Raw genomic sequence first — 16,103 nt, 5'->3', positions numbered from 1 at the left:
ATATTTAACAAGGTAAAACATTCGTCATTCTACCCATGATTGACTACCACACAATCCAAATTTTTGGAACTCGGATATACCATATTTTCATATAATTCACAGGTTGCTTCGTGAGTGAGTTCGCGGCATTATCTACGGTTATTTTTTGTTATAAGTTTTTTCTCTTCTTTATTCGGAATGAAAAATAAAATAAAGCAAGAGTAGTAATTGATAAGTAGAAAATTAATAGCGAATAAAATCTTAAAGGTAGAATCTTAACTGGCAGTATACAACGGAGTCTTGGTACTAACCCTTTTGTTTTTCAAAGTAGAACATGGGTAGGAAAAAGAAGGATGAAATGTGAACATTTGATAGGTTTTCGAAAGGTGAAATAGGGAAAGAATGCCAGGTTGAGAAGAGCATTATCGATTTAATTAGCATAGGAGTGTTGAGAAAGTTTGAACATGTAGAACAAATGAGTAAAAAAACATAATATCAAGCAAATTTTATTTGGAAATAGAATCAAAGGAAGACTGAGGAAAACTTGGCATGATTATGTGTTTCGAATACTTGGACGTAGTCAAGGTGGGTAATAATCTGTGGGAATGCATGAGGAGATGCATTAATGTGGCGGAGGCGAAGAGTGTTTGCCAAGACAGAGTGTTGTGGCGTTTTTTCTCTCTGCCTACCCCTGTGGAGAAGAGGTGAGATGATGTTACAAACCTTAAACCACGCCATTGTGGAATCATCGTAGAGTACAACCCACTCTTCAGACCATGTGCCCCAAAACAGTCTTTCTGCAAAAAATAAACATATGATGGTATTATCTTACATCAAAAACCATGCTAAATGATTTGGACAGACATTTCTTTGATTTACCTACTTTAATTTTTAATTTTTTGCCGACGGAGGTAAGAGATCAAAATAAAATATGGAACAAAGGAATGGTTAAATGAACATGAGTCGATTCTATGAAAATTGTAAAATGGAATTATTTTTATTTTAATTTTATTTCATTTTTGTCTATATATTAGGTTAAAAAAAAAAAACGTATTTAAAAGAATTCCATTGACAAGACACACAAGGTGGCTTGGTGGGTCTCTGCAAAAATATTTTGAATATGTTAACATTTAAAAAACAAAATACAGTTTATGTAAAAAAAAAACTACATTTCAAATAATAATAAAAAATATATATTTTTAGATTATAATAAAAAAAAAAGCAGTTAAAAAAAACCTATTTAAAAGAACTCCACTGACAAGACACACAAGGTGACTTGGTGGGTCACTGCAAAAATATTTTATTTATGTAAACAAAAAAAATATTTAGTTTATATAAAAAAATCATTTCATATAATAAATTTTTTTTGAAAAGTGATCACTTTCAGACGTGCACATTATCATTCTACCCATGATTAACAACTTATCTATTCCATGTGTCTGAGGAGGTATTCCAAAGCGGGATTCTTCTACATCTTTAACAAGATTGCTTTTGTTTACTTCATATTTTTTTTTGTTAATACTATTTTGCTTCTGCAAGGGTCACAACCCTCAGCAATGAGGATTAAGACGGAGAAGAAGAGAAAATTTTAAGCTAATTTTATATGTTAATTTAGTCTGTTGATTTTACTGAATAAATTGAAAAATTAAAATTGAAACTACACTTCTTAAATTTTTGGAACTCCTAAATATATGATTAATATGAGTTCACAGCACCTACCAATGTAAGATTGAGAAAGTTTGTATTTGAACAAGTGTTTGATTTTCAAATTAAGACTTTTTATATAGATAAATTAAAGCTCACTTTTATATCGCAACATGTAACCCCCTTTGATTTGTGCTCCACCGTGTTCTGAAACAAAAACCAGACATAAAATTAGCTTTATATATTAAAACACGATATAGAATTATAATTTTATACTCGTGGATAGGATTTTTAATGTTTTGTCGGGATAATTCGGGATTAACTAGGATTTACCCACAGCAATAGGCGTTTAACAAATCCTGTTGAAATTTGACATAGTAAGGAAAATATCCTATATCCAGTTTGATACCCGCTTTACCCACACAAAGGGTTGATGGTCCCAAGAGTGAACAACAAATGTGGAAGTAGAACACTTCAATACATATTTCCGAGCATTTTTAGGGCAAACTTGAATATGGAGCAAAGGCAAAATACAGGAATACTCGAAAGTTAATATTGTAAAAAATGTATAAATTTAAAAAAATAATAATTTATTATTCCAAAAATTGAACAAAATGCCTTCCATACATGTTAATAAAAAAAACATACAGAGTGTAAATAATACAAAAAAACAATTATATCATTTTTTTTTTAATATTGAAAGCATTAACTTTGTGTATCATATTGATATATTATTTCGAGAAATAAAAATACTTTGTGTTCTGATCCACTCACATTTTATTAACTAACTAGTTTTGGCAACAACCTGTTGCCTTCTTCAGGGTTTCATTTATTACTATATCCTAGTAATAAATGAAACCCTGAAGAGGGCAACAGGTTGTTGCCGAAACTAGTTGGTTAATAAAATGTGAGTGGATCAGAACACAAAGTATTTTTATTTCTCGAAATAATATAATTATATCTTTCATAAGTGTAAACAATAAACAATGAGTCCAAGTCTCTATAAAGTCTTAATTAAGATATGTTTAAAGTATATAGCAAATTTATGAATAGTCTAGCATATTAATTTGAACATAATATCTTATTGTAATTTTATTAAATCAATAAATAAATACATGTTGAAATAACTCAACCGACAAGACATATACGATGGTTAGATAGGTCTCCACAAAAAATAAAAAAAATGTATGTATAAAAGCTATGTTTATATAAATGTATGTGTGTTTGTTTATGTACATATGTTTATATATATGTATATATATATGTATATATATATATATATATATATATATATATATATATATATATATATATATATATATATATATATATATATATATATATATATATATATATATATATATATATATATATATATATATATATATATATATATATATATATATATATAATGATATGAAATTATTGTTGGGTATCCTTGAAGGCACATCCCTTTCTACCGACTTGAAATTTTACATAGTTTAATAAGGGTAGAAGTTTTACATGAAATTATAACGGGTTAAGGAATTAGGGGTGTCGACAGACCCTACTCATCTTAACATACATGTCAGCATGGCACGGGCCAAGTCAAAATTTAACCTTTAACCGCCCGTTACAATGCCTAAATGTGTATGATGAAAACCACAAGTATTGGTTCACAGAAAAATAATTTGCCGCGTTACGTTTCTTTCAATCTAGTTTGAACTTTAATCCGGAGTTTGAGAATTTGAATTATCTCGCGGAAGCTGTAAGTTAAATTTAACTAGATTTTGAACAAGTGAGTTTGAACATAGCGATCTCCTCATTAAAATTACAAATTAATACACGCGTTACAGAATACATTAGTGAAGGGTAGGTTTCATGATATGGGATGAAAAATATACAGGGTGGTTATTAAACATTTTTATCCACATGCATCGTTTAACTATGAATGTGACGTGGATAAACCCAGATTTATGAACCAAAATTGGACACTCAAAATATTGTGTGCTTTTACTTTGCATACACATCGCTCACTTCTTTCAACAACGTCATACATCAAAAATTGTCCATTTTCATTTGTGCATGTTTTCGAAATGATCAGAAAATGTACTAATCCCAGCAAAAGCGGCATATTTTTAACTTAATATTTACCCGCTACAGGGTAGAAAGCGTTGTTTTTGCATTTTGAAGAAAAAGTATTATTTTATTTATTGTTTCGGCATTAACTTTGTGGTAAGACATGTTACAATGATTAAAGAAAACACTTGTTTTTTACCACTTGAGTTTTATTATAGACTACATGTTTCAGAAGTTAAACTTCCATCATTCAGGTCTGTATAATAACTAAAATTTTAGTTATTATACAAACCTGAATGTTGGAAGATTAACTTCTGAAACATGTAGTCTATAATAAAACTCAAGTGGTAAAAAACAAGTGTTTTCTTTAATCATTGTAAAAGTATTGTTTAATTATTTTTTTAAATATAAGTACTTAATATTTTTCAAATGAAGAAAAAACTTTTAGGTTTTACCTAAAAAGATCTGTAGCACAGTAAAAAGTTCAATTAGTGGCTTACTATTTATTTTGAATACATTTTATTATATTATTAAACTTTACAAACAATCTCCTGAAAAATCAAGTGTTTTGATAAATGACGTTGTTGAAAGGAGTAAGCGACATATGCTCCATATTCCTTAACGTAATCACATAAATTGTCTACTATCTGTAGATAATGAGAGTTTATTGTTGAAAACATCAGTGATATTAATCATATTACATACTTAGAATACCAAATTCAAAGTTTGTGAAATTTGGTTTTTTAGTTTTGAAATTCCACACATATAAAGTACTTGCGTAAAATATAAAATGGATTTTTGGATGATCGATGTAAACCCGTTGAAAAATAAGTAATTCATAAGCTAAGTAATAAATGTTGATTTATTTAGGCATTTGTTGACATTCAAGTTCACCTTAGAAGAAAACTGAACGTCATTAAGGATCAAACTTTCAACAATTAGAATATCCGAATTTGAATTTGAGATTTGAACCTCCCCCCTCAATCGGAAGGCCGCGATTTGAAATTCAAATTTTGAACATCCACAAAATTTTGAAAATTTAACCGAAAATGCGTGCTACTCACGAGTTTCAAAACTTTTTATTTATTTGGGCTGCGAATAGTTTGAGTGGATTTCAATATTTTAAATACGGTATAGGGTGTCCTGAAAACTTGTTATCCATATTGTATACGAGTATTTCATTATATTAGTTTTGTACGGACATTTATTGGTAGCACTGCATTTTATGTAACAAAACGGCTACTACTCTTATATACCTATTATTTTTTTACAAAATTATTGGTAACATTAGTACATAACCACTCACAAAGATTTTTATGTCTACCGGTTTCGAGGCGTACCCGTCTCTTCGTCAGGACAATCACTACCACAGCATGCGAACAATACAATACTATACTACCATAGCACTATTTACACTTTTAAAACTACACAAAATGTTTAACACATGCGATTTTTGGTCAACCCAAAGACCAACATGCACTAAAGGTTGCAGCACAACCTTGCGTTACGAGCCGAGATCAAACATGCACTAGGTATGCATGCTGTATGTATGTGGTTATTTACTGATATTACTAACATTTTTGTAAAAAAAAGTAAAAATGACCACAAATATAATAACCACAAAGTAAATGCTTTAAATATTAGTAATATTGAGAACAATTTTATAAAGTTTTTTTTTCCAAATTTATTTTATTCATCCAGTGACCGGGTTTCGTAGTTACCGACATCATCAGGCTCGCGATGTCAGCAAGGACAAAATCCGGTCAATGGTCAGATAAAATAAAAGCTGCAACATTTTAGGTGTGTCCAAATCCTTTACACATATCTGGAATTCTCCGCTTGGGAGTTATTTTGAAATTTTGACATCTAAACATAGACGAAGAAGAACATGGAAGTCTGGGTTAATACGAGTGATGGTCTGGTTTAAGTGGACACTTTTTACACGTGAAACATTTACCATTCTACCCAAGATTAATAATAGCAACATATTTTTTTAAATTATGGTTTAGATATAAAAACACAAAAGTTACAAACATAAGAACCCTACTTTCAAAATCCGCCAGATCCAATTTTATAAGATTTTGAAATAAAAACTCTATCGGAATGCCAATTGTGGGTTCTATTGTTTAAAATATTTAAATACTTGAAGATTCTGCTAAAAAATACTTAAAAACAGCGTTGTATTTCAAATTCCGCTATATTCATGGAACTTGCCTTCTGACCCATATCGACCAATCAGAGAGAGGGGATAGGTCAAAAATTAAAATGACCTCACTGTCAGTTTAAATCTCGTGTTTTTTTTTAATACTGAAAATTTTTCTTAAAAAAATGGTAAAATTCTCTATTTCATATTATTTTATCTAAAGATAGACATATCTTTAAAACATAAATTTTGCCGGAGAATTTTGCATTTTTTGTAAAATCGACTTACATGGATCTGGCTGATTTTGAAAATATGCGACACATAAACAAACATTGCATTGCTTTTTATTATATCCAAGTGTTTCAGGAGGCAAGCAATAAAAATATTTAATAAAAAAACCAATGCTAGTACAACAACAGAAAATACCAAATGTACTCAAAACTAGACATAAACTTATGCATATCATTGTTATATAATAACATACTCATGTCTGTTTATATTTGGGTTCAAAATAATTAAGAAGTGTAGTTGTCAATAAGGTAGAATAGTGCATATTACACGTGTATAAAGTGATCACTTAAACAGCCTATTACAAGTCATAAACCCTGTAAATACTCAAACTTCCATATTCTTCTACATTTACGTTGAGACGCCAAAATTTAAAAATAACTCAATAACTAAATTTGTAGAAAAACCAAAAGTTTGGACTCACTCAAAATATTATAAATACCCAAAATATTATTAATATCGGGAAAAAATTTATTAACACGGTATGATCAAAAGTATTCATGAAAAAAATGTATCTTTAATCGTTAATGGGAGTCGTACAAATCTCTCAAGATTTTTTTATATGGTGTATTGCATTCAATGAGACGTTAGTGGAAAAACTAAATAACCCACCGCGAGCCACAGTTTTTCTCCCAAAAGAGAGTCCGCTATATCGATCCAGAGACCCATGAATGGACCAGTCGACTACACTATCTCCCTCACTCCCACCCAGATTAATATTTCCTCTCTTTCACACGCCTCTCAGCCACGCTCTTTGTCAAAATTACAGTCAACCAAAACTTCCGGATTACTCCGAACAAAGCGGGGCCAAATATCAAAAGTTTACAATTGAACCGGCCTGGAGTCGCCCAGCTGACACAATGCTAAACTTGAAATATCAGATTTTTTGTTGTTGTTGTTGTTGTCCAAACTCGGCTTTCGGTTTAATCTGACATTGGATTTGTTTTCTTTGACATTTACCGTTAAATGCCGCGATGAGATTATGTGTATTAAATTACAAAGAATAACTCGCAGTTGTTGATTAAACGTATTATCAAAATGAATTGATGAGATTTATATTTGTGAAAATATATTACATTTTATATGGAAAAACATATCCACAAGACATTATTACATAAACCCCTTAATCCCTTAAGTCGACACTCTGGGTGTAAAAGTGTATTATTTGATATAGCCATCCAGGGAAATGTTGTAGAGTTTGGTCGTGTTATTTCACCCGTTAGAAATGATTTAGTTAGATAGGGGATTTCTATTCCTATAAATGTCTTCATCGACTCCGGTGTCTCTAATATAATTAGTTATTTAATAAGACACAAACGCATGCACTTATATACACCGTTTTATAAATATGTATACAATTAAAATTATTTGAACACACTAAAAAAAATTAATAAATGAACTGGTCAAATTGAAAGGTTTATCAAAATTTAAAAATATGTTTTCGGCCGTCTCCTAGTATGTCCAATAATTTGAAAAGAATCTAAAATATGTTTAAAGAGGGTCTCTGCTAAATAAAAAGCTCACTCAACCAAAGATGCTGCCGAGAACTCACATATAATATATATGAATGGAAGTGTGAATTGTCTGTAAATATTGGATTGATTCATTTTGTTGTAACAAACGAATTATTTATAAGAAGTTTTACAATTTTTTTATGAATTAGTTGCAAAAAATATATAAAAATGAGACAGTATAAATTATGGTTAAATTTTAGATTTTTAAAATGCCAATGTGTGTAAACTGTTCTTCGTTCCCCCAAAATTCGGAATTTTTTGTAGTTTTTCAACGCGAGAGCTTGCGGTTTATGTGCAATCACTCATTATTTGTCCTTGCAATTTATTTATCTATGGAGTGTCTTGAAAGCTTTGAGACGGTTCGTACTGACCATATCGTAGTCGTACAGGAGAAAGTGACCAACTACCAAAACGTAAAATGTTCAGGAGGGCAATTTAAGTCACTTTTGCTTGGCAAGAAAATAAACACCAATGAAGTCAATATACTATACATCCAAGTTTAAAATCCTTTGGGATTTTTTCAGGGCAATATTAAGCTAGTAAGATATCAACTAGCCAATGATCACGTTTTTGTAAAACAATGCACTTGGTAACTTTCTCCTGTATGACTACGATATGCTCCACTTAAGAGGCGAAAATAGGATAAAGAAGAAGAAGAAAATCATACAAGCTGTCCCTTTTTTATTATTATAATTTAAAAACTACGAAGAAAATAAAATAAATCGTTTTAAAAGTAGACTGAACTTCCACCGGAACTTGGATGAAAGTAATTCAGAACTAGCTATGAACTTTCATTCTTCAAACTATAATGATGTTGAAAACTTCAAGGGCTTTATTTATTTTATTTATTTCACCCCACAGCAGTTTCATAAGTTTGCGAGCTTTTACCGTGGTTTGAGTATACTTTATGTCACACGGGGACACTTTGATCGGCATTACTTTAGTTATTTACACACATGTTTCTAACACCGGAAAGTGTCTTTGAAAATATTATGATGTAATCAAAACTTGTTTTTGTCGAAGTTCCCAACAATTAACGTTTGAATTTTTGATTGAAATATGATATCTCAAAAACGGTTACGAAAATACATTTCTTTTCATTCAAAATGTACTTTACGTTATACTATTCTTTGGTTAATTCGGGAAACTATAACCCCATTTGGTCAACTACAGACTTAAAACTTTTAAGATTTTTTGTGTGGTATTACAAAAGGTAAACAATGTATTATATTATAAGGAGAGTGTTCTATTTCCTTACAGAAATGTTAAAAATACTTTAAAATTTTTCCTTTTTTCACTATTCGAACATATATCATACATCGTTTTGTCGCACATTCTTCTGAGAGATCGCATTTCGACTGCATTCGGTCTACTTTCATCCTTCAAAAAACCGAGAAAAACTTGGCACTATCAGGTATGCCAAATACTTGAAAGCGGTCAGGTTAGCAGTCGAAACAATCGGCGGGTGTGTATGATTAGATGCATGAACGTGGAAGAGGCGAGGACTATTTGCAAAGACAGAATGGTGTGGCGTTCTATTCTCTCTGCCTACCCCTGCGGGGAAGCGGCGTGATGGTTAGTTAGTTAGTAAAATAAAGATAAACTCAATATTATATTATGTGTGAAATCATTATACGAGTGAATAAAGAATTGAGATTAGATCAAATAGGAATGTAAACTTGAACAAGGGATTCGATTCAAACCCTTATTCACACCCCAATGGTGCATAGGGCACTGCATTATATAAACACAGTGAGATCTTGATCGTTCACACACGAAAAAAAGGTGAAAGGTAATATTGAATAAATATTAGAGTGAAAAAATCACTTATATTTATTTGACCCCTTCCTCGGAATCGAACCCGGGACCTCCAGAACGTTAGCCGAGCGTGCTGACCATTACACTACGGAGACGGACAAGAAAATATTAAGAAAAGTGCTTTAAGGTGGTATGGATATGTGAAGATAAATAACGAGAGAATGACTAGGGAAGTATATTTGGCAAATATAAACGGTAGAACGGAACGTCAACGGTTGAAAAAGACACGACCAGATCAATAAGAACCTAAAATCTGATGGTGTTAAAAGTCTACGTAATCGGAGAACATGTATGACTACATGTATGGATGTAAAGAAGTGTATATTCCATCCTCTGCCTACCTCTGCAAATAAACGGTGTGATTTTAGTAGTATATCAATATATATCTCACTCATATCTTTATTAGTTTGTTTTGAATTTTGTAAATTATTTATTTTTTATCATTATTCTAAGGTGAAGTATGAGAGCTTTGAGGTTCATATCGTTCACTCCTTTCAACAACGTCATATATCAAAAATCGTCAATTTTCAGCTGTGCATGTTTTCGGAATGCCCAGATAATGTACTATATCCCAGCAAAAGTGGCATATTTTTAACTTAATATTTACCCGTTACAGGGCAGAAAGTGTTGTTTTTGCATTTTGAAGAAAATGTATTGTTTAATTATTTTTATTAAATATACTAAATATTTATTAATGGAAAAAAAACATTCAGGTTTTGCCTTAAAAGATCTGTTGCACAGTAAAAAGTTCCATAAGTTACTTGATATTTATTTTTAATACATTTTATTATACTTTTTAACATTAAAAACGATCTCCTGAAAAATCAAGTTTTTATTTTATTTATGGTGTTGTTGTAAGGAGTGAGTGATATATCAACACACATTCCTTTTGAATATAATCAATAGATGGCAGCATGCCATCTGTCATCTAATGAATTTGTATTTCAAGTCTGTTGGCTAAATAATGTGTGCATATTTTTAGGACCATCGAAATTTTAATATAAATTTAATTAGTATTATTTAACTGCAGCAAAATATATTCATCACCGTACGGAGATATCGTAGTCATACAGGAAAGTGACTGAGTGCATTTTTTACAAAAACGTGATTATTGACTATTTAATGTCTTATTAGCTAGATATTGCCCTGAAAAAATCCCAGAGCGACTTTAAACTTGGAAGTAAAATAAATTGACTTGTGAAAAATGACTTACAGCATTGATGTTTATTTTCTCGCCAAGCAAAAGTGGCTTAAATGGCCCCCTGAACATTTAACGTTTTGTTTGTTGGTCGTTTTCTCACGTATGACAACGATATAGTTATGCACCATACAAAAAAACATAAAAGAGCTATTTTTGTTATTCGTTTTCATGAAAATGAGGGCAACAAATATCCAGTAATTATAAGGGAAGTGATCCAAATTTTCCAAGGCAACCGGGCGAAAACATTTATTTTCCTAAAATGGATTGATAATATTAAATTCACACTACATTTTTTTCGTAACGTAAATCTTCATCGGGTTATGCGAGGGCCAGTTTTTAAATATTTTTTTCAACAAGAGAAATTTTTATTGCCATATATAAAAACTCAAATAAGAATAATTCGAATAATGCTTAAATTTCGTTTAATAATCAGATTATATCTGCATAAAATGTAAGGAACTTTTTCAAATTTATTACGTTGATTGATTTGGCAGTAACTGTGTGGTAAATCTATGAAATTTTCAAATTTTAATTCTACTTCGTAAATACACAAACCGCAATGATACCTCAGCTGTTTATATATAGCGTCTGACGTGAACATCTACACTACAACCTTATTGTATCGCTTTCTATCGTTGTGTATTATGCGTTGCTCACTTTTTCTCCACTCCCGTGGCATCGTAATATATAACTTTTTTTCGACTTCGCTACGTTACATCTTTTCTCTCTCTCTCTCATGTAACGAAATATGACAAATGACTAAACATGATGCATCCTTGAAATTTCTCTCTCAATTCTTGTGCAATTAACAAACACCGAGTCGAAGCCTGAAGGTTTCAGATAGAAAATCATATTTTAATAAAGAAAATACATTTTATTGAAATATAATTGTCAATAATTTTTTTTACATCACATCACATCTCATTGTATCACATATACGAGTAAAATACCTAATCAGGTGATTATTTCTTCCATATCGGAATTTAATACGATATATTTGTGTAAATTGGATAAGCGGGCTGTGAATATATGTAGCAACGTAGAAATTTGCTTTCAATCAATGTAAGAAAACTGAAAAGGTGATTATAAGGGTAATTTAACCCGAGGTAACCAAACTGTATTTGCAGATACAATACCATTTGTTGATCGCACAATATTGACATATAGCTCACTCCTTTCAAGAACGTCATAAATCAAAAATCGACAATTTTCAGTTGTGCACGTTTTCGGAATGCCCAGAAAATATACTATATTCCAGCAAAAGAGGCATATTTTTAACTTAATATTTACCCGCTACAGGGCAAAAAGTGTTGTTTTTGCATTTTGAAGAAAAGGTATTGTTTAATTATATTTTTAAATATATAAAATATTTTTCAAATGGAGAAAGAACCTTCAGGTTTTACCTAAAAAGATCTGTTGCACAATAAAAAGTTTAATAAGTGGCTTGACATTTATTTTTAATACATTGTATTATATTTTTAAACTTTAAAAACGTTCTCCTGAAAAATCTAGTTTTTTGATTTATGACGTTCTTGAAAGTAGTGAGTGATATGTAGAAGCTGTCTGGAATAGTGATTTATTGTTAAATGTCTCTTACATTCATTCCTAATAAACCAAACTTAAGCGCCATGTAACCAGTTCATGTTTTAAATAAATACCGTTGATAACTATAATTTATATTTGAAACACTAATTTTGTGATTTTCCATTTTATAATTAAAATGCGACTTAGTTTTAATTATAATTTTGATTAAGTTTCACGTGTTTAATTGCGTAGTCCGTTATTATGGGTTGATGAAGATGTCTTTAACTTTGTATCCACACCTAATTATTGAGGGATGAATTTTATTTTGAATAAATGCAAACTGCGATTAAAAAGCTGACCGATTGGGGGTAGTACCCTAATCGACGATTTTTCACCCAGTTTCTTTAGGAAATGTGCCCTACATCTTTCAAAATGATGTATCGCTTTATTTCTCTTCTGTTTCATATACATTTTCATCTCGCTTCTTTGACTATTCCACTTACGGACAGAGAGATATTCAATTCTATCCGGAGCTTTTCTATTATTGAAGCTTTTATTTGAGATTGGATATAAAAGCACTTTATTTTCATAAAGAAATGCTTTTAAAATGACGGTAAAATATAACTTTTTGAAAAGTAATCACTAAATTTCTGAGTGTTAATTTTTTGTTCACAAATTCTGGATTAACTATTTTTATTAGTTATTTATCAGATTATATTATTTTTATTATTGATATCTCTATACAAATGAAGAAATATACATAGTGAAGGCTTTTACAGGGCATACAACCTGTCACTGGCTTGTGCAATTTCATTAAGGTTTCTCAATGATCCTTAATTTTATTTAATTGTGTAATTTATTGAATTATGTCCGCCTCCTAATAGGTTAACACGCTTGGCTACCATTCTAGAGGTCCCGGGTTCGATTCCAAGGGGGGGGGCTTAATAAATATTAGTGATTTATTCACTATAATATTTATTCAATATTACCCCAGACGGCTGATCACCTTTCCTTCATGTGTTATCGATCAATACTAAACTGTTTTTTTTTATGCAGTGCCCTATGCACCATTGGGTGCGAATAAAGGTAAGAATTTTACAGTTGTTTCATTAAAAAAATATTCAATTATTTAATTTAGAAAACTGTACAACAGATGTGGTTAAACTCTTCGTTAGTTGGATGTTTAATACGAAAGTTCATAACATTTTTTCTCTCTAGGCTATCGTTAATTGTTTAGATTTTTCCCTTTATGGATTCCATAATACATAGTTTGGTAGCAGATGCCTCCTAGTACAAATAAGGTTCTGATTTGTATGCAAGACACCATATTGCGGCCTTAAAGCCGGTATTGGTTTTCATTTGCCCTAGCTAAAGGGGATACACCACTACCGCGATGAGGGGAGGTATAAGGGGTCACCAGGTGAGGTGAGAGCTTTGTTTGATGATGCGTGAAAATCTCGCTCTTTGTACTCATCAGAAGATTGCTTAGCAATGAAAGTCGTACTTACTTGCTTAAAGAACAATATTAATATTTACAATATTTTGAGTGTGTCCAAATACGTGTTCACAAAATCTGGATTATCTGCAATAATAGGAGTTATTTTCATATCATTTTTGACATCTCATCAAAGATGAAGTAAAAGATCACATACTAATAAAAGAGTTTCAGTTCAATAAAAAAAGTTTCTTTTCATCTCACCAATAGATGTGTCTAGTGAAGTTCTAATGTTTTTAACTAATGTTTTACTTAGTAAATACCACTATTTCTTAAAATCTACTGTGACACGTGTTTCGATGCATTCTGCATCATTTTCAAACACCGTTTTACTTTTTTTTATTTTTTATTTTTTATTTTTATTAATACACATTTATTTAAATCACAATTTATACATATTAAGAACATTTTTTTAACGATTTTAACGATTTTAACCCAATAAAGACACAAAAAAAACATAAATTAAAAATAGATACATTTTACCACAAAAAGACTGCCGAATCAAATTAATGAAGTTCTAATGATTCAAGAAGAACGTTTAAAAGTAGGTTAATATATTATATAGAACTTCCGAGAATTTGAATAGTGCGGTTGTCAATAATGGGTAGAATTGGTGAACGTTACACATGTGTAAAATGATCACTTAAACCAGCCTATAATGGTCGTCAGCCCCGTAAATGCCCAGACTTCCGTGTTCTTCTTCATCTTTGATGAGATGTCAAAAAATAATATGAATATTATTTATTACATCGGACACTAGATTATTCACCCTGATTCTCATTCGTAGGGTAAATGATCCAGAATCCAAAATAATATGATTTAAAACTTTAAAAGTTATTTGAGGCTCTATGTTTTTAAAATATATGTGTAATAATTTGGATGAATCTCACCTCTGTTTAAAATAAAGAAGCTTAATACTTCACAAAATGCTTAATTGATGACGTAACAATCGGTCTTCTTCACTAATGTATCAAAAGCTTCACCGATATACGGAAGGATCTAAGACCATCGGTTATATATACAGGTTTCAAGAATAAATAGAAAATGGATGTTCAACAATGGGCAGAATAGTGAACGTTACACAAGTGTTTAAAGTGATCGCTTAATCCAGCCAAATGCCAGGTCGTAACCTATAGGATGCTGAAGCGTCCATCTTCTTCCATAAAAAGAGGGAAGAATGATACATGTTTCATATCAAGTTAAGACACCCTTAAAATGTTAAGGAATCTCCAATTACCGTAAAAAATAAAAGTCACTGAATTAAATAAACAATAATTTTTGCTGAGAGAAGATGTTCACAGTCCTTGCATATGTTGTCCATCAAGTCCTATAAAGCTAGAATTCTAAAAAAAAATCAAAACTTTTTGATCGCAGTGGAGTGGATTTGCCCCTTAAGAACGTTCTACCATTTGCACCAGGAATTTTCAGAAAAGAGAAAAGTGTTGTTCTTCATTACAAGTTACTCGGGATGTTTTTCCAAGGCCGAGTAAGGGAAGAAACCATAATTTGGCGTGTTAAGTCGCAGGATGTGGCGCCCTAGAAAATCCTGAATAAATTCAGGTATCGCCATTTTTGCTGAAAGTATTATGAAAACTTTTATGCCAAATTTTTGTACTAAAAATAATTTTAAAAATAATAATTTTTTGTACCAAATTGTACTAAAAATATTTTTTTGAATAACATTATTCCTTCAAGGTCGAATAATCTTTTTAAACTAAAACAATATTTTTATTAAAAGTCAATATTTAATTAATAGTCTGTGCGATCACGGAGCTTACAACCTCGCATAGGCTGGCTTAAGTGATCACGTTATAGTCAATGCAACATTTACCTTTTTTACACACCACACCAGCACAGCTTACATTTTCGAACACCTTACGTGAAGCTAAATCTAAATTTTAGATTCTTCGACGTTAAAATAACTCTACCATGAAATAAGTAATATTTTAATAAAAATTGATACATATTACCACAAAGTGATGAACCACAAGTTGATGAAGTTATTATTATTTTTACCCTACAGGGAATCGAATGCGGGATGTTTCGTATTGTAACTAAACCCTATTAACTCTACAATGCAAAAGCTGTTAAAATAAAAGGGTGGAACGTTTAAAAAAAAACAAACTAATTATTTGATTAAATCATAAAAGTTTAATACTATACGTTTGCATATGCCCGTGTATTAAGAGACAAACCTGTCACATTCAGTTGTCAGAGGTTCCAATGCCAAGTCGTGTTTCTGTCATATAACATGTAAATTAGGCTGCATAATGCCAACGCTCAACCCTTCTCTGCGTTGTTTCGGGGTAAGAATGGCAAAAACGTATAATTGATGGTTCTCTACACTCTACATGATCACATTAAATTACAAGTTTTTGCAAATGGTTTTTTTGTCTTACGAATATCGCGTATAAATTGCTTGTAGGAGAGGCTTTGTTT

General features: G+C 30.9%; 1 protein-coding gene across 1 annotated transcript in view; it reads right to left on the bottom strand.

The window, feature by feature from the left end:
* Positions 1-5,907, bottom strand: part of LOC148313044 (uncharacterized) — a 55,032-nt gene extending 49,125 nt beyond the window's left edge. Inside the window, exons 1-3 of the mRNA XM_088269580.1 lie at positions 5,904-5,907; positions 1,783-1,830; positions 703-776 (exon numbers count right to left, since the gene is read on the bottom strand). Of these exons, the coding sequence (XP_088125706.1) occupies positions 703-776; positions 1,783-1,830; positions 5,904-5,907 (126 nt within the window). The remainder of the gene's footprint in view (positions 1-702; positions 777-1,782; positions 1,831-5,903) is intronic.
* Between the last annotated feature and the right edge of the window lie 10,196 nt (positions 5,908-16,103).

This window comes from Brachycentrus maculatus, unplaced genomic scaffold (genome assembly GCF_059751285.1).
Source record: "Brachycentrus maculatus isolate JH-2025_06_01 unplaced genomic scaffold, ASM5975128v1 h1tg000025l, whole genome shotgun sequence".
NCBI classification, from domain to species: Eukaryota; Metazoa; Arthropoda; class Insecta; order Trichoptera; family Brachycentridae; genus Brachycentrus; species Brachycentrus maculatus.
The sequence above is the reverse complement of the archived record's forward strand: the minus strand, read 5'-3'. Positions and strand labels throughout refer to the sequence as shown.